This window comes from Watersipora subatra, chromosome 11 (assembly GCF_963576615.1).
Source record: "Watersipora subatra chromosome 11, tzWatSuba1.1, whole genome shotgun sequence".
Lineage (NCBI taxonomy): Eukaryota > Metazoa > Bryozoa > Gymnolaemata > Cheilostomatida > Watersiporidae > Watersipora > Watersipora subatra.
The window spans coordinates 10,962,133-10,981,371 of record NC_088718.1 but is presented as its reverse complement, the minus strand read 5'-3'; the positions used below and the strand labels follow the sequence as shown (position 1 = coordinate 10,981,371).

The 19,239-nt window shown below is 35.3% G+C and overlaps 1 protein-coding gene across 1 annotated transcript; it reads right to left on the bottom strand.

Moving 5' to 3' along the window:
- Positions 1 to 5,692: 5,692 nt before the first annotated feature.
- Positions 5,693 to 7,267, bottom strand: LOC137408577 (uncharacterized). The gene is made up of 3 exons (XM_068095159.1): positions 7,193 to 7,267; positions 6,882 to 7,087; positions 5,693 to 6,414 (listed from the first exon to the last, which is right to left on the bottom strand). The coding sequence occupies exons 2-3, from the start codon at positions 7,077 to 7,079 to the stop codon at positions 6,157 to 6,159; spliced, it is 456 nt and encodes a 151-aa protein (XP_067951260.1). The 5' UTR covers positions 7,080 to 7,087; positions 7,193 to 7,267; the 3' UTR covers positions 5,693 to 6,156.
- Positions 7,268 to 19,239: the final 11,972 nt, after the last annotated feature.

Genomic DNA, 19,239 nt, shown 5'->3' with positions numbered 1-19,239 from the left:
CTCCTGTTATGTACTATTGCAATCAATGCACATTGAGATGGTAAATTCCAGGCATAACAAAAATGCTGCAGTGATGTAACCAGTAGCCCACCTACACACAATCGCAAAGTGATAGAAATACTAGTCCCACAGCCAATTATCATGAAGGAAAATATAGGTCAAGCAATCCCAAGCCAATCATCATCGCTGAAGCGGTACACAGACTGTCATGGATGCACGGCGAAATATTGAGAAAATTTGACAGCTGCAATATTGCCCAACATATCTGCGTAGTCTCAGTTATGTCATCGGTTTACGGTGCACATAATCAACAAATAATTGCCGAGAGACAACCCCGACATACTAGTGTAAACCAGCCTTTATGATTACAGTTACACTAGAGCTTTGCGGTACTAAGTCGTCTGATAAAATAGATGCTGTTAAGCACTTCTTGCACACCGCTTCAAGTTGACAGGCTTTTCACAAAAATTTTGTTGTACTCTATAATATTTGAGAATTGCCAACAATTTGGACTTTAGCCTAACAATAGCCTTGGAATTTTTCTATTCTCCTTGCTACTTACTGGCATGACTAAAGTGTATTCACATGTTATTGCCAACACAAAATGCTGCGGCGAATGTTTGGTTTCTACTAAGACTTGTTGACACTGTTACCATAACAACAAACATTGTTGCCTTAGCGATGCTATTGTTAAGAAATCTCCCCAATAAACGCTATTTTATCAACTATGCAATAATTCTGAGAATTCTATCTGTTCAAAGATGCTAAGATTATTATGAAAATGTAAATTAATTGTATAAATTACTTATTGTACTCTGTCTTAGCTCCCAAGTTTTGCCTGGGAGCTAAGACAGAGGCTGTTAGAGAAAAGAATAAGGGATTGTCTCTACATGATGAATGTTACTTCTCTTAACTGTTAATGTTACTACATTTAACTTTGCTGCTTAAGGTAACTACTAAAACAGCATTTATTGATTATTGTTGAGTGTTACTGGGGACTCAACATCATCTCATTGTTAACAAAAATGCCTTAGAACATAATACATGTAGCCATCTAACTGTACCATGTTTAATATTACATATGCATGTGTTATCAACAGCACTTGGGCTAGTAGTAACACCTACCTGCATGTGTTATCAACAGCACTTGGGCTAGTAGTAACACCTACCTGCATGTGTTATCAATAGCACTAGGGCTAGTAGTGAACCAAGTAAAAAAGTAAATAAGAAATAATTGAGATTGTGCGTTAATAGTTTCCTAAACTAATATCATCACACAGGTAATATGCCATAGACCTAGTTATTTTACTGCAGAATAAGATATACAATATATCTTCAAGTGCTCATTCAGTAAAACAAATATTTCAACAATTAAAACCAACATTTTCATTAAACAAGTGAGAGTAAACAACTCCTAATAGATACATCATCATAGTTAATACGCTTTTATGCAAGATGCAATAGCACATTAGTATTCACCATCTTATCTTTTAGTATAATACAATAAGCAACAAGGCATAATAATAATAATACCAATCATTTTATACTATCATTTTATAATTTACAATAATATGACAGCTAAATTACATGCCAGCCAATAAATAAATATGGTGAGACAACTTCAACTTCTTATGAACCCAACCAGCTTAGACTAACCAGCAACTTTCAACCTTGACATTCGTATCATTGCCACTTTTGCCAAAAGTAAACGCAATGTGGCCTCAACAGACTCTCTATTAAAAGTTTAGTACTGTTGTACTTTCTAGAACCCGGGCTAACAAACTTACTTGAAACTTAATGCCAAGTGTTTTAGCGCATAAGGTTAATAACAAATGCTTACTGTACTCGGGTGGCGCATTAGGGACTCTCGCTTTTACCTTCGTGGCAAGAATGTAAACAGCCAAAATATCAGAGGTAAATAGAAGATAACTCCTCAAACATACAAGTAACACATAAATAACACTCTATGTGTTATTTTGCAATGGTAGTTGAAGCTTACACCCAAAGATCTGCAGATGAGTAAAGCAGTATAACTACATAGCAAAACGAGACTAAGTAAAAGTAAAGCTAGAAAGCAAAGCTTTCTAGCTCTGAACTGCTCAGTTTTCTGTTGATTCTCATACCGCTCTCCTAGTTGACAGCTTTGTAATAAAAGTTTTATGACCTTTCAGTTGTAAAGGTTTTTTAATGATACGCATTGTTAGCTGTTCAAAATATGCTTAGAGTCAAATGTTATGGTTATTTCTTTCACCATAACTATCAAACCCTTCTGCTACGCATACAGTGATTTGGAATTGCACAGTGACACATAACTCCAAAGTGATTATCAAATCTTTACAAAAATTACAAATCTGTTTTGAATTTTTCAATCTGAGTTTGAACATAAACATTTTAGTGTTGCTATAATTGTGAAACTATAGTGAGAGTTTTATTTTTTAGTAAACTTGAAACTGCGGTATATTTAATGTTTGGATCCTATTTGCACGCAAATACAAAGTTAGGACATGAATAATACAAAGTTACTTGACAATTATCTAGATAATTTTTATAATGATGAAAAAAACTAGTTTAATATAACAGTATTATTTAGACAGTTTTTGGTTAACAGAATTCAAATTTTAAAAATTTTAAAAAGCCATAAAAAGTCACCTCAGTAGATTTTTGTTATCAACTAGCAGTAAACCTGGTGATGCTAAGAGCTTATTTCAAGTTTAATCAGATAGTCTGTAGGTGGGTGTTTATGAGGCTGATTTACAAGAGCTAGACAGAATTATGAAACCAATATATTTAATGACCTGACTAAATGTGTGCAAAATTTGGTTGAAATCAACTGAAAAATGACATACATACAAACTAAAAGGCACACACAGACAATCACTCAATTTTATCATAAAATATAGTATTGAATCAACCATAATAAACAGATGAGACTAAACCTGTATAACCTTCTTGAGACCAGCATGCAATGGAATACCAAAGAACTTCTGATATGGACCATGCACATGTACAACTAATGTGGGGACCAGCAGCATACAGAGGCACTGATCATGTGACCAGCGGAAAATAGCTTGTCAGTGTGAAAAGATTTAGCCTGTTGCATAAGAAATCATTAAAATCTGGTACATTTTGATTTCTTCTAAAATGTTTGAATACCGAAGAGAAAAATCTACTAACAGTTTTAGAAAAGGAACTAAAGGAAATGCTTCAATAGCATTTATATTTAGAGTAAAGAGAGTATGTCGTGCAGAAGCGATTTATGTGACATCTGAAGTCTAATAGGATGTAATTTATTGAGTAGTTGACTTCAGGGTTTCATTGCTGGTAGACTGAAATACTTTGTTGGCTGATTGCCTTTGTATGAAAACATAACCAGTGTCGGATATATTTCCCTTTACACGTATCAGTAACGACAGCGTCAAACAATTTTTCTCAAAACATAACAACTGAATTTTATCAAATTCTTGCAGAATTCATTATATAATTGCTCTATGTATATCTTCTATGTTAAAAATATCCTTGATAAGTAAATTTTACTTGGCTGTTAATTTTTTCTATTTATAGGATTGCAAAGGTGGATAGTGCTAGATCTGAACTAGAAAGTTCATTTGTTAGGCTTTGAAAGGTTTCAGTTAATATCAGAAAAAAATAAAAAATTCCCCAAGTGACAGACATTCTTATCTTATGAGTTTACAGTTAAAAGTTGACAAAATTGACAAACTTGACAACTTGTGAAATAAACGCTCAAGTTTAGTTGGTTCTCAAACATATTTTAAGCTATGGTATGCACGTTTTAATTATTGCATAAGAATCACAAAGTGACAAAAATAAACACTATCGCACAAATCAAACAAATAAACACACAATAATGTTTTCACAATTCTGGTGAAGACATTGCGTGATGTCTTCATCAGAATAAACACTTCTAGGCAAAGCTTGAATACGCATCTTAAGATAAAACTAATGCCATAACTACCAGACTAAAAAGGTAAAACTCGCAACAAAACTGAAGACTTTCATCAATCATGTTTTTAGCATCAACGCAGAGAGAATTTGTTGCAAAAATACAAAACTATGATTTGCATGTATTTTATGATATTTTAAATGTAATTAATACTGATTTTATCTTTGCAGTTGCAAGAAAATTATAAAAACTTATATTTAGTCATCATCATGTACTTGTTATTTCCATAATATGTTATATAATATTTTAATATTATATAAATAATTAATAATAACGCATGAAACTGATTAATGAATAAAACTGACTATATAGAAATTTAAAAATTTTAACTGTTGAAAATAGCTCATGGGATCCTATTGTAAAGTTCTAATAATGAATAATATAACATAAAATATAATATATTATAACCTAATCAAATGTAATCTATTCTATTACAATATAATATATCATACTAGAATAGATTAATATATATATAGTATCCAGTTTTTGTCAGATTAACACTTCAGACACTAATTCATTTGGTAAAATGCCAATAAGCGTTTCAACGGCTTTCCTCTCCATTGCTAATGTGCCAGAGCTGAGCCACACAATGACTCCTGTTTTGGAGTTGCTTTCTCGACCTACATAGCTTCAGCCTCGTTTTCAAGGACTATCACTGTACTGCTACCAGAAGGAGCTGTATTAATTGCCCCTCTTACATTTTAAGTTTTTGTTGCTGCTTTTAATCTGGATGAGCTTTAAACTTTGGCGTATTGTTGAGGTCATTGTGTACAAGTGCTCCATTCTGGGAGCAGATGCTGGGTCTGACCAAATATATTATTATATGTTTCTCTAAATGAGATATCCTTGGGTTTATATTGAGCCTGTTCAATAATTTTGTTACAGAAACAATGAAATGCTTTGCGACGATGTGAAAATAACAAATATTTGTTATTTTGCCAACTTGAATAACAACTTAAAAAGAAGAGAGTCATCGATACATTTAGACTGGATAGATACTGCCATCATTTGTAACTAAATGTGGGAATATTTTGTCATTTGAAGATTGTTACATTCCATTCTTCATCATTCCATTACATCACTTTTCTGAGCTTTAACTTTTTCTTGCATGGGTATAGCCGTCACTGAGCTAGAGGAGAATAAACAATCAAAAACTGCACATTTACTCACAAAATACTCAAAACATTTATTAATTTACTTCTACCCCATATCAAACATATATTAAAAATAATGTCCTCACTAGAAGACACTATGCAGTTATGAAACAACGCGGTCTGTCCTCGTACGAGGACAAACAACAATTGGTTAGCAGCAATATAAGTTGCAGTCAGACAGAGTCACTTAGTATGATGCTGATGGTAATTTGCAGATTGTTAAATTTCCATTCTACATCATTTCTTTACATCACTTTTCTGACCTTTAAATATTAAAAGCAGACATCTAATCTCATTGAAGTGACTATGTCCTGTTTTCTGTAGATCCTCTTTTCTGCTATATTCTGTAGCAGAACATACTAACCAGTCCTCTTATAGCAAATTTAAACTCTTTTTTCACTTTAAGTTTCACCACAACTTGGATTTACAACGCTTTGAACTAGTTATGCCAGTGCTGATCAAAGAAGGACATATTCATCGAAGTCTCTGGCCTTATAACTAACTACTCTAATTGCATCTATGAGAGGGCTCGGGGCAATTATTGTGTCCAGGCCAGCTCATATGTACGAGTTATAAATATCTTTTATAATTACTTTATTTGATCATCTTTAGTCTCAATAGAATAAAACCTTTTTGAGTTTTGATTAACGCATCACATTTCCACTAATTCATAACGTTCCCAGACTAATATAGGTAACAATAAAATCATAAAAGCGAGTTCTCAGAATAACGCAAATATTTCAAAGTGCAGGCAGTACAGTTATGAACAGGCAGCATTGCAGATTGCCTAAATGTCACACGGCAGCTCATTTATCTTCATTCTTAATCTTTCCTTCTGTCAAATCACCGCTGCCTCAAGGTATGCAAACAGATTCTCCACACGAGCTTCTAGAACATTCTTCTACCAGAAGCTAGCTAATCTATCGGCTTCCTCTGTTTCTTCCAGAATACTCAACTCTGACCGCTTCTTTGCCGACAGCGTGCTCAAAACCAGTCAAGCATCTGATGCGCGACGTGGCGGTCAGCGAGAGCCCCGCCTAGTCATTGCGGGTCAGCTTCGATCTTCAGTTCTTTGGCAACGCTTTGCATCCATGTGACTGAGCGAGCTCCATCAGGTCTCCTAGCCTTAATGCTGAGAATCAGTAGGTGGTTGGAAGGGCTGAGACACGCGATGATGTAGTGCGCTCCGTTAAAAAGAACCATGGTTCGGTCAGACAACTCCTTGACACAGTAGTAGAGTTTTTCTAGGTGGAGAACATCTGTGCATGCGTCACCATTGATGAGAATGCTCTGAATCCTCTACAATATAAACAATAAATTAATGATGGGAAAACAACAATAGTAATAATAATAATGATTTAGTGACATCAGTTATCAGTGAGCAAATAAAATTATATCCTTTCGCCATAGGGCACCTACAGCAATACGGCAACAGTTAATAATGCAACCTGTTGATATTTTGGAGCTGAGATTGATCTGTCTCCGGCAAAATAAGTATTTTTATTACTACACAAAATATTATCACACTCTTGGCAGCAGATAAACATAACATAGCAATGGGGTTAAAAACCTCTTAGCAAGTAAAAATATCATATCGGTTAAGTTTTACGTTAATGTTTGATAGAATTAAAAAAACTTGGAAAAAACATTGCTTATATCCTTGTTTAGCTTTAAAACTAATTGCTTTAGTATTTGTCTAGCGTTTAAACGAAATATTGTCAACTAAAACCCTTGTTAAGTGTTACTACTAAAGACCTAAGGCTTACCTGGATGTCACATGATGTCAGCTCTACGTCTCCTTCTCTCACAATGGACGCTCCTTCTGGAGATATAAACATTGCCTCTTTGAGTTTAATCCCAGACCTCTTGTAAACTTTGATGTGATGTAGAAATAGCTTCGCCCACGGAGATTTCCTCTGCTTGTTTGTGTTCAGAAGGTTAGCCAGGAGTCGTTTTACCAACATGATTGAGTCTAAATAGACAAGAAGAATGCTATATGATGCTAACAAATTTCTACTCAAGATGTCTATGATTAATGACTGTTGCTTATATTATAGATTGACTCAGTTTTTCTTACCTTGTAAATCTCTAAGATAGATGAAAGAGCTGATTTATTTTCTATGACAATGCGAAACCTTTTACAAGCAGTTGCTGTATGCTCACAGCGCTAGGGCTCTTCTATTTATATATGCCACGCTCCATCAATCATCTCTTCTGATTGGCCAATGCAAGGTGAAAGCTGTGATTGGCTAAGCGGATCATTGTGTATCAATATGAAGTACTGTGACCTTGCTGTCTTGTCAGCCTTAAGGCTGGTTCACACTATGTCGCCGTATCTCGGCGTTGGTGCAACAATACTTCGGTGATTGTCGATGATGACAATGTTCACACTAGCACAAAGCCATCCGCGTTTGTATCAAGGAACAGTCGTCGACATTACGTTTTCATATATAACGCAGTCACTGGAGCGACAGCGATGGGCGTGGCCTAATTAATAACAGACCATTGAGACGCGCGTAAACATTCGCGTTTCGGTTTAGTAGTAAAAGCTAGTACCACGCGCATCGAGTGATCGCTTTTGTTGAAGATGGATAGAAAATTAAAACTAAGAAAAGTACTTGTCTTAGCATTGCTCAGACGAAGCAACCGACTTAGACAACAGCAGCAGCAGAGCTTTACACCTGAAAGAGGCATAAAAGAAGATGGTGGGTGCGTCCAGCCTAAAAGAGAAGAAATCAAGAAGGACAATTTAACGCACTCAATTATACATTGCGCAATGAGAACTGTGAAATGTTTTTTTTGTGAGTAAATATACATAGGCCTCACAAGAATATTTTCATAAATTTATTATAAACAAAACGAGTCAGTATAAAAATGTTGTCGTGTGTCTCTGGTCCCTGCTAGTCCAACGAGTGTAATATAGTCCTGCAGCAACTATCATAAACAGAAACCACGCTATCCGCGATCGCGAATTGTCTTCGCCGAAATGGCTCACATTACACGTGCTGTCGTCGATGCTCTGCGAACTATCGGGAAAGTTTGACAGCTGCAAACTTTCCCGACGTGTCCGCGATGCTTCGTCGATGCCATCAATTCACGGTTCACATAATCGACGATGAACGCCGAAAGGGAAACGCCGAGATACGGCGATATAGTGTGAACCGGCCTTTAGTGAAAATGCTTATTGCATCAGAGCGGATTACTCCTAGAAGCTTACTGTTTCAGCAAATTTTGGGTACCAATATAATAAGACAGCAACATTTTAGTTAATATTTTTTGTAGGTAAATACATATATTCGAACTGACATAGAGACATTCTTACTATTTGATTCTTAGGTTAATTTTGAAAATAACTGAGGCTCTTAGCGTCAAGTACTGAATCAATAATTGAACGGCGTCTCAAAAAAGGGCACACGAAGGTTCAATAATATTTACCAGATTAATTATTTGGGAGAGTACACATACATACACTTGGAAAGATCTTATCTATTTCTCTTCAGCTAAAATAGACCAGTGATAGGAAGAAATGCTAACTCATAGTTGTAAATCCTATAACAATGTTCATAGTAATAATATTATTAACAATAGTAGTAATAATCATGACTCTGTTAGAAGTAGAACTGTAATTTGACAGAATACAGATGTCAGCTTTGCTTTCACGGATATTGATATGGTTTTAAAGATAAGCCTTCACAACATCTTAGTTGATTTTATCAGAAAGTATCAATGTTTTTCTATCCTTTGCGATTATTTTTGATGTTTGAATTTATCTGACTGCCAGGATTTTTCAAGTTTTAAGTCGATCAAACTTGATTGCGGTTAAAGCGCTTAGATCAAGAAGTGAAAGTGTGATTATGATGTCTATAGTTGCAAAGAGACCAACAGAATAGAGACGCGTAATGCTGTAACTTGAACACAATAGCTGATATCAACTATAGCAATGATAGCAACTAGTGATATCATTTTACATGTATTCCTCTTCTGAGCATTTTAACTGTGATCAGTTTTTGTTGGTTTTAACCTTAAAACATCCTGGCATTCAGATCACCTTAAACATAAAAAACAATCACAAATGACAGAAAAATATTGATACTTTAATAAAATTGACTGAAATTTTGTTTAAGTTCATTTTTAAATGGGGGAATAAGCTAAAAGATAAGTGTTCAGGTGACTTTAGGCTCGTATTACAATATATACAATGTAACTTCAGATATGAAAAGTCTTTCACATACCCGAAGTAGACGCTGCCAAGCCACTCACTTGATGCGGATCTTAATGGGATCAGCAAAGTGATATTCGCATCTCAATGTTGACACATTTATTCCCTAGAGATGCTGAAACCTTACCATAGTCCAAATATAGATTCCCAAACGTGAGCGAAATTTGATAATCCATAATTTGGAGAGACTAGCCTATCATGAGATCGATATTACTTCCTGTTAACTGTATACGTAAAACAGGAAAAGCAAGCTTAATTTGTACTAATGACCGTCTGAAGCTAACAGCTTGCATCTCTATTTTTTCGCTTTATACCTGCAAGCGGAAGAGCTACAATTTTGCCTCTAGACACATCTAAAATCCTCGACCAATAGCAATGCTTGAAGCAGCTGCTACAAAGTTCCATACCTCACAGCAGAAAAAAATCCTAGTTTTCTTTCCTAAATAAATCTATCAGCTCCTATTTATGAAATTCCAACTAAATTTAAGCTGCCAATGTTAGGAAGTGGTACCGCTGTATCCCTTCCTTTGTGGCCAGAAAGAATATATTCATGACTACAGAAACATTTCATAATATTGATGTTCAATAAAAGCAGCGTGCTGGTGGTGTAGTGGCTACGCATGTCGCTGATGTTTGTTATTTTGCTATTTTTAATAATGCCCAGGCTGTTGATTCACTATTCAATAATGTTTCATTTTCAAAGCCGTTTTTAAATGATATTTATTTACAGTTGCCAAAATAATTATTGCGGTGACAGGCTCATAGTTTCTAGGAAAAATGAAAAAATTGGGAACAGTGGTAACGAAATTGATCAATGATCGATGAAAAATGAATATATGTCAACATACCAGTATTAAAACTGATGCCATCAAAACATGGACGGATCAAATCAATGGCAAACATTAGCAAGTGTAGTCAAAGTTTTATTTAGAGATGACCTTTGAACTCTCAGCCTAACAACAGTGACCGATTGTTAAGGACACTAGTCCATTTTTCAGAGATTTCGGAAACATGTAGATTTTGTAATCAATCATTGCGTGGGAGTCAAAGAGCTCTATTGCTAAGTGCCTATATCCGCTATTTCTGTTTAATCTAGTTCTATCACTAATCAAGGTCATGGTCTGCAAATATTCATGCATTTTCTATACGCGTTCGCTACGACAGCCCTAGCATAAGTGGAGATGAGAAGTCAATAAAAAATTCACGGCAACAAATGGCTACAGCGTGTTATTTCCTCTGACTCTAGAGAGTTCAGTTATTGATTTCTTCTTTCGCATGACAAGGATATAATCAATCGTTACCATATGAAATTGCAGATATTTACGCAAATGCTAATAGTGGTTCCGGCATGACCCAGCAGTGAAGAAAATAAACTTTTCAAAACGGAATCTTTCTCACCAGTCGCGACGAGAGAGGTTAGTGAGAACTGAGGCTATGAGGTCTTGGCTTCTTAAACTCTGCCGGAATAATCTAGGCTGCATAAATAAACCATCGACCTTTGGAAAATTCAGTGTACTCGCTTATTCCCTTCAGAAAAGAGAGCCAGATATAGGGGCTTGGCTCATTCAACCCTATTTCTATGGGGCTGATGTATCTAAAACTCAATAAAAAGGTGCTTAACATTTGAACGCTGCCGATATGAGTTACTACTAGCTAACAACATGTTATTGCCTACGCTGCCATTACTGGGAGCTATTATTATTAATGTCTAGATGGTATTTATAGAAATAAAGTACTTTTGTTCTGGCAGCGCAGCCTTTCTGCTGCCGCAATAAACACAATGGCTGCTCATCACCAGCATATCAGCAAGGATAACAAGGAAGACCAAAAGGCTACATAAGCAAAACATGCTAGCAGAACTCGCTCATTCATGCTGACTCTCCAAACAGCGTCTGTCTCAACCTCGTAAACACTGCTGACGATATGAGTGATATGTATGTTATGGCTGTGACAGCATTATTAGATGCCTATGAACTGATAGTGTCTATAGATATGTAAATAGTGTCTATAGATATGTAGATAGTGTCTATAGATATGCACATGTAGATTGTGTACATAAATATTTAGATGTGATCTGCATGCTATCTTAGCAACACTTTTATGACAGGTTTTTGACTATCTATTGAGATAGTCAGAAAGAATTAAACATGTATGTTTATATAACTCTTTATTGGCATTAATAATTATCAACAAAATGAAAAGAACAAACCAAAAAATAGAAAGTGCAAAAGCAGAAATCAGGAAATATTTTGTGAGTTGAACAAAAGTGTTTTAAAAGTTGGTTATCTAATAGTATTGAATATAATAGTATCTACTGGATAGTGAATGGTAGGTTGTAGTAACAGTAAGTTTTTAAACTGAAACATACAATGGTAGATGTACGGTAGTATGTTGGTGTCACAGAATAGAAAACAATGTTTGTCGTGTGTAGAAAGATAAATACAAATATTTTGGGTAGGCAGTTTACGCAGCATTTGATTCCTGTAACACAAATGCAGAAACAAGCAAGTTTTGGATAAGGCAAAATAGCTGGAATACATGATCCCAGTTGCAGAAGTCTTCTCCTATAGACTTCTATGGGAGGAGACTTTCTGCATATGAGACTTGTGAAATTGATTAATGATTTATACAAAAAAATGCACAATACAACTTAAGGAGACTCTGCCATACTTATTAAAAATATCTACAAATATAGGGATGGAGAAACGGCAGCGGTTCAACTTCATTAATGCTATAAAAGTCATATAAGCTTATTAGTTGGTGTTATATCTCTTTTGATAAGCTTCATTACAGGTTTCTGTGCCAGGCATTGCTTATTGCTGCAGTCTCTAACCACAGCACTCCCATATAATGTCATATTATTATATTTTCAGACGTCACCCAATCATCTCTGGTTTGTACTGACTGATTGATCGTCATTTAGGTGTGTTAGTACAGAGTCTTGTACCATGCTATTTATTCCACCAGAGATCTCAATCTACCATAATCCCTTTTGCACTGCTCCCTTCCTTCTACTTCGCTTTGCCTGTCACAAGGCATCCGGAAGGTAATCTAACCTACCATTTTACAACATAAAGCTGATTTATAACGCTATGCCAGAGCATACGTACTTTAGTATGCAATAATCAGTTATAATGTTTAAATTTTATTATAGTTTAGTGCCCGTGCTTTGTTACAGTATGTTATATTATATGATGAACTATTATATGGCATGATATAAGATCACATCGTGTATTATCAATCATATATTTCATATTTTGTACCATATCGCATCACGTCATATCATATATCTTATCACACCGAACTATATTATATATTACTATTTTGTACTGTGCTGTATTGTACTGTATTGTACTGTATTGCACTGTATTGTGCTGTATTGTACTGTATTGTACCGTATTGTACTGTATTGTACTGTATTGTACTATATTGTACTGTATTGTTCTGTATTGTACCGTATTGTACTTTGATGTACTGTGTTGTACTGTATTGCGTTGTACTGTATTGTACTGTTTTGTACTGTATTGTATTGTACTGTATTGTATTGTACTGTATTGTATTGTACTGTATTGTACTGTATTGTACTGTATTGCACTGTATTGTGCTGTATTGTACTGTATTGTACTGTATTTTACCGTATTGTACTGTATTGTACTGTATTGTACTGTATTGTACTGTATTGTTCTGTATTGTACCGTATTGTACTTTAATGTACTGTGTTGTACTGTATTGCGTTGTACTGTGTTGTACTGTTTTGTACTGTATTGTACTTTATTGTACTGTACTGTAATGTATTGTACTGTATTGTACTGTGTTGTACTGTATTGTACTGTATTGTATTGTTTTATATGTTTTAAATAACATTATATTATACCATATTTTATTGTATTATATTATTGACAGGTCAGGTGCTTGAACAGTTTTATACATATGAATAGTTTATAAAAGATTGTCTGGTTTCACCCTCTGACCTGATGTTAGTAACTTACAAACAACACTTCAGAGTGTGTATGAATATCCTCTCAATCACTTCAACATGTCCCCTAGTAATTCCTGCTTGTCCACTCCTAGTTGCACTGCATTACGCTGCTGCTAACAGCTAACTGCTGCTGCTGTCAGTAATATGAATTTACCTGGTAGATTCTATTGTATAGACTTCTATAACCACCAGGTTTGAAAGTGCTGACATTTTTGAGTGCATCCTTTATCAAATTTGTGTACCAGCTGTTTGTATACAAAAATGGAGTTTTTCAAATTTCTCAACTAGTGGTTTGGATAATTATCATTTACTTCTTTACAGACATGGTGAGATTTACGCTTCTTAAAATGTGGGTGTAACCACAAGCATGGTAGGAGGTTTGAGGGTGTTTGCTTGTGATAATCTATATACATCTGTTTGTTGTAGGTCCAGTTAATAGTGATTGGTTGAAATACTCATGCTTGCACGCTTGCCGTTTCATGCACCTGGAGAGATCATTATATGCACAATTATGCCAAGCTGTGGCAAGATGACTGCATGGCTTAGTGACAGTGCGCTTGGCTTAACATCCACGCATCTAACTCTATGGGTTCAATTGTCATGAGATGCAATGTTCCTTCCCACCGCTCTTGACTGGGTTCAGACAAACATGGCTCCAATTATAGAAAGGACTGGCTGAATGCCCAACTTCCATGCGTAATAAAAAAAGTTTTTCCATAGAAAACTTATTTTTAAGCAACATATACAACATTTACCATTCTAACTTTCAACTGAAGGTGTTTGTTTATTCCTGTGTGGGTCCAGCCAATGCATAATTCAAATATTCACAAGCTCGAGGTATAGCTAAAACAGATTGTTGAAAAACAAGTCTTACTTCTTATGCTACATATTCACTCAAGGTTTAAAACAGCTTATAAACAGTGACAGGCAATGTAGTTGTCATTGGTCAAGTTTCTTTACCCAATGAATTTTAGTAACTTAAGCTAGCCGTTACTATAATAAAAGCTGTGTTTTCCGTTTCTGAATTCATGCCAAGAGTGCTAGGAAAACGAATTGCCTCACACGGGAATCAAACCCCATATTTAGATTCGAAGCCAAGCACACTACCACTGCCCCACCCAACCACCTTTCCAAATCTAAGAATACTTGTACACATAGGTATTACACGTGAAGGTCTCTCACGATGCAGAGGGCTGCCAGCGCGCTAGTCTTTACTATAATAAGAGTCGTGTCTGAAGCCAGGATTACATAATAAAAAATATTGCTTTCAGTAGGACTCGAATTTATGACATTTAATTGGTAGACCAGCACTTAAACATCCGCACCAACCAGCCATCTGTGTTTCAAAATAACTCTGCAGATATTATTCTCTGCGCCATACTGGCACATCTGACAATCTCTCACACAACACGAGACTGCCAAAGCACTAGTAAAGATTCAATTGCGCAATGTCTCCGAGATGTTCAGTAACTCTCGCTGAGAGCAGAACTACGGAATGTTAAGTAGACAGATACAGATGAACCGAGCCGCGGATAAAGCGGACAACGGTTTATGTAAGCTCCTCTTGCGCCATCGGTTGACTGTGGTTGGTGTTTTATATCACACAGATTATCTAGATACATTAAGAGATTTACTCAGACCGATAAACTCTATAGCAATGATTAGGCAATTAATAAAATTTATTGCCGTCTAAGAACATTCTAAACAGTTTTCAGAGAATCTCAAAAGTTGCGGGATTAATAATTCATGTTAAATCGTATGCTGCTATCACAAATGCGCTCATTTCTGCATTTATGTTACAGGTTTACAGATCAGGCGTAAACTATGCCCAGAATATTTGTATTTATCCTTCCACACAAACGACAAACGTCATTTTTTATTCCATAACACCAATATACTACATCCACCATCGTATGTTTCAGTTTATCAACTTTTTGTTACTACAACCTTCAATTTATTATCCCAACTCCCCTGCGATACTATTAGATTACCAACTTTTAAAACACTATTGTTCAACTCACTCAATAATTACTCATTTCTGTTTTTTTCATTTTGGCATGTAATAAATAACTTCATTTTTTTTCAAGATTACTAATGCCAAAAAAAACTTATACATATATCAGTGCTCTCTCTTTCTGAAAGTGTTTAGACAAGTCCAAACTTCAAGAAGTTGATAATTGACCTCGTTTACAATATCACCAAATTGAAAATCATTCCATTTTGTAGGGCTACAGTGTAATACGCCTTAGCAGTTTGTTTCAAACTCTGGTTATATTATCACCAAACTGATGGCAATATTAAGGGTTTTTGGACTATACAGATCCTAACATGCAATATTAGGAATTTTTGGGCTTTGCAGATGATGACATCAATGTCGTGATTTACCCTAATAAATGGTGTAAACAAATACTAGCGGAAGTGTACAAAGAATAATAATAATAATACAAATAATTATAGTGGTGCAACCCAGAAGCTTTTTAAAAAGTTTGCTAACATATATTAATGCCATAACATTACGCAACTGATTTTAGATGCATTAGAATGACTCATCTTAGCATGCCAAAGAAGGCAACTCCAAATTACATTAAAGTCGTCTTCTCTTCGGAATCGAACTGTTTTATGCAAATTCACAGGTCAGCTGCAAACATCTGTTAGCATTTTCAAGAAGTGTCTTCACCAAGTTTTTAGTTTAATTTTAAAGTTTATTCATTCAATTAAGATTTTTATTCTGCAAGACGATGTATATTTAGTTTATAATATAAACTTATTATATATTGTTATGTCTTATGTTATTTGTTGATATTTTATAGATAATTGTAATTTAGCAAGCGTGAGAGTGCATCAAATATTATGTAATTGGTTTTCAACTATTTCAATTCTAAACTCTACTAGTCTTCAATTAAACAAAGGCCATGTTTCATATGTCGAATTTGAAATTCTTGTTCAGTCTAATGTAATCCCAAAGACACTCTAAAAGTTGATGCCAGATGAATATAGTACTATAATATAGTATAGTACTATAGTATATAATATTCTTAAACTTGATACGTGGATAAACATGTTCAAGTTTTGTTTGAAAAAAAATGATACGCTTGCTACTTTTTATTCTATTATTTTTTGAACCGCAGTATGGGAAAACCAATTTTTTGAGTGCGATTTTTCTATTTTTTACCATTTTAGTACAACTGGTTGTAGCTTCCTTTTGATGTTCTCAATTTATGAAGACAAAGAGTACATAGAAATTGCAATGCTGCTTTTCTACAGTACACTTGTTATAGTAAGTTGCTGGAGTCAAAAAGTATTTCTGCTGCTGATGAAAGATCATTCAGTAAAGAAAGACGACTCCGTCCATATTAATAAATCCTACATCATCATTGTGTGTGTCTGTTAGTCCGTGTAAACACGAGGCAGCCGGGGTTCAGTGGTTAGCTCACTGGCATATAAACAGTAGATCAGTGGTTCGAATCATGGACCTTTGGTGGTGTTAAGAAGGACATCCAGCCACAATTTCTCAGGTGCCAAACCCCATGCACAGATGGTCACAGTGTATTTAGTTTCAGAATAAACCTGGCTCGCAATAAAGCGCCATACATGCGACAGAGAGGGAATAAATCTGGATAAAATTAAACGCAATGAGTTTCCACATTATTTGGCTGCATTCTTTACACGCATATGCTTTGGAAGTTTTGTGGGTGAAGAGCATATCGCTTCTCGGGCACTTTCTGTGCTTTATAATTTCATAACATTTGGTTTTAAAACCTCATCTGGTTTCTGAGAACCAGCCTCATAAACACCACCCTGAGAATGAAATTAATCCGTACATCATCAGGCTTACTGCTAGCTTGTTACTAAATAGTATGGGAACTCAGTCTGTGTTTAAATCCTAACTAAGAAGTTTATGGTTCCCTCATACATATATGACAAAATTTTAAAAGTTTAACAAAAGTTTCATGATCATAATAAATTCGGAAGTCAAATTTAGTCTTGGGTTACTAGCTGACACACATAAAAATATTGGAGAACGGTCTCTTTTGTACTTAAAAACCATTAAATTCAAAGGAAAAGACATTCGTCAATCTAATAAAAAATTTCAAAGATACATATACACGTATCTTTAAATTGACATAACTATATGTATATGCGATAAGTGTTATAAATGAATGCATTTTTATAAAAAGCTGAATCTCAACATTGACAGTATGACTCAAACCGTATCGTGTTAATAGAAGATGAAGCGAAAGTTCACCACAAAAGTTCATGAGAATATGTACACTTTCTTTGCAAAAAGTTGATAAATTTACAAAGAACCATGGCGTGACAGCTTAAATTTAATGTTTACAGGTGTCATCTACCTCATTTAACAATTCAAATACTTTGCACCACAGTAATTTCCAAAATTTAAATGACAAACAATTCGAATTACTCTAACAAGATGAATAAAAAAAAAATTGTTTTGTAAAATAATTAGACCACTCTCAAACTGACTTTTTGGGTTAATACTATGTAAACTACTAAAAATTATTACTAGGGAATGGAATGCAGAGGATTAAGTTGTGACACTGGTGATGCAATAATGTTGTCTTCAACGTATTCTTGTCCCACTGTACAAGAAAACCTGTCCGCTGTAAACCAAATAAAAAAATCAAATGTATAACAGATATTCTCATCTATACATTACTAGCGAGATATTGTAAAGTATGTTACAATATGAGGGCGATTAGAACAGAATATGAATCACACTGCTCAACAAACATGGACTCACTTATTACATCCAGCGACGAGGTTTAATAGGAATTCAAAATTAAATGCTCAGCACTTATATGGCTACGGAAGGTCTTTCAAATTGCTTACAAGTACATAGTATAGAACATTTTATGTAAAATGCTATTTGTCAATAAGTAGGAAAGACACCTGCCTACACATGACAACAACAAAATTGAGACAACGTGTGTCGTTACCAAGCTAATTTATTCGAATCGGCTTCGTTAATCTTGATAAATGAGTTTTTTTCCCTGTTTTGACACGTGAGTCGAAAGAGTGGCGTTTTTTTAATATCAGCCCTAAGAGTGGCTGTAGCAGGTAGCAAGTAAAAGGTATAACAAGTAAACAGGTAGCCGGTGAGGATGTAACAGGTAGCAGACAAAAGGTATAGCAGGTAGCAGGTGGAGCGAGGGTATGGCAGGTAGCTGGTGGAGGGCAGAGCAGGTAGCCGTAGAGGGTATAGCTGCTGGTTGCACACGGAAGATATAGCAGTTAGCAGATGGAGTGCATAGCAGGTAGCGATGTGAAATGTTTTATTGTTCCTTGTTAAGAGTGTAAAGTGTGAATATTTTGTAAATTAACTTTCAGCTCTACAGGGGTGCTGTCGCTGCCCCTTTCACTCCAAATCAACAATTGAACATTTGACTGTTCTTAGACATTACTTCTCTTTTACCTCTAACCCTTCACCTCTACCTTTAACCTTTCACCTCTACCTTTAACCCTTCACCTCTACCTTTAACCCTTCACCTCTACCTTTAACCTTTCACCTCTACCTTTAACCTTTAGCTTCTGCCGCTAAAATTTTCCAAATATCTCTAACAACCTTTTTTTACCTCTCCCCCTAGCCTTGTTTTCACCTTTAAATTTTTACCTCCGCTTTCATTTTTGCTTTCAATAACTCCCCCACCTTGAAATTTTTCTCATTGCTCCAAACCTCCCACTTGTCACTTTTGCCTCAATAAAAAACGTTAGCTTCCTCTCCACCATTGACCACTTTCCATCTACCTCCAAGGTTGCCTCTTGACCTCTAACCTTTTTGCTTCTAGCTTTTCAACCTCCAGCTTCCAACTCAAGCATGGACTAAGCTACAAGCTCTCGCCACTAGCACTCAATATTTGCAGTTAGTCTAAGAGCTACGTTTGTCCATCCATCTGTGAGAAGCCAA

Coding starts and splice junctions, on each gene's coding strand:
- LOC137408577 (XM_068095159.1), bottom strand. CDS start 7,079: ATGTTGGTAAAACGACTCCTGGCTAACCTTCTGAACACAAACAAGCAG. Junction 6,415..6,881: donor TGACATCATGTGACATCCAG/GTAAGCCTTAGG, acceptor TTTATATTGTAG/AGGATTCAGAGCATTCTCAT.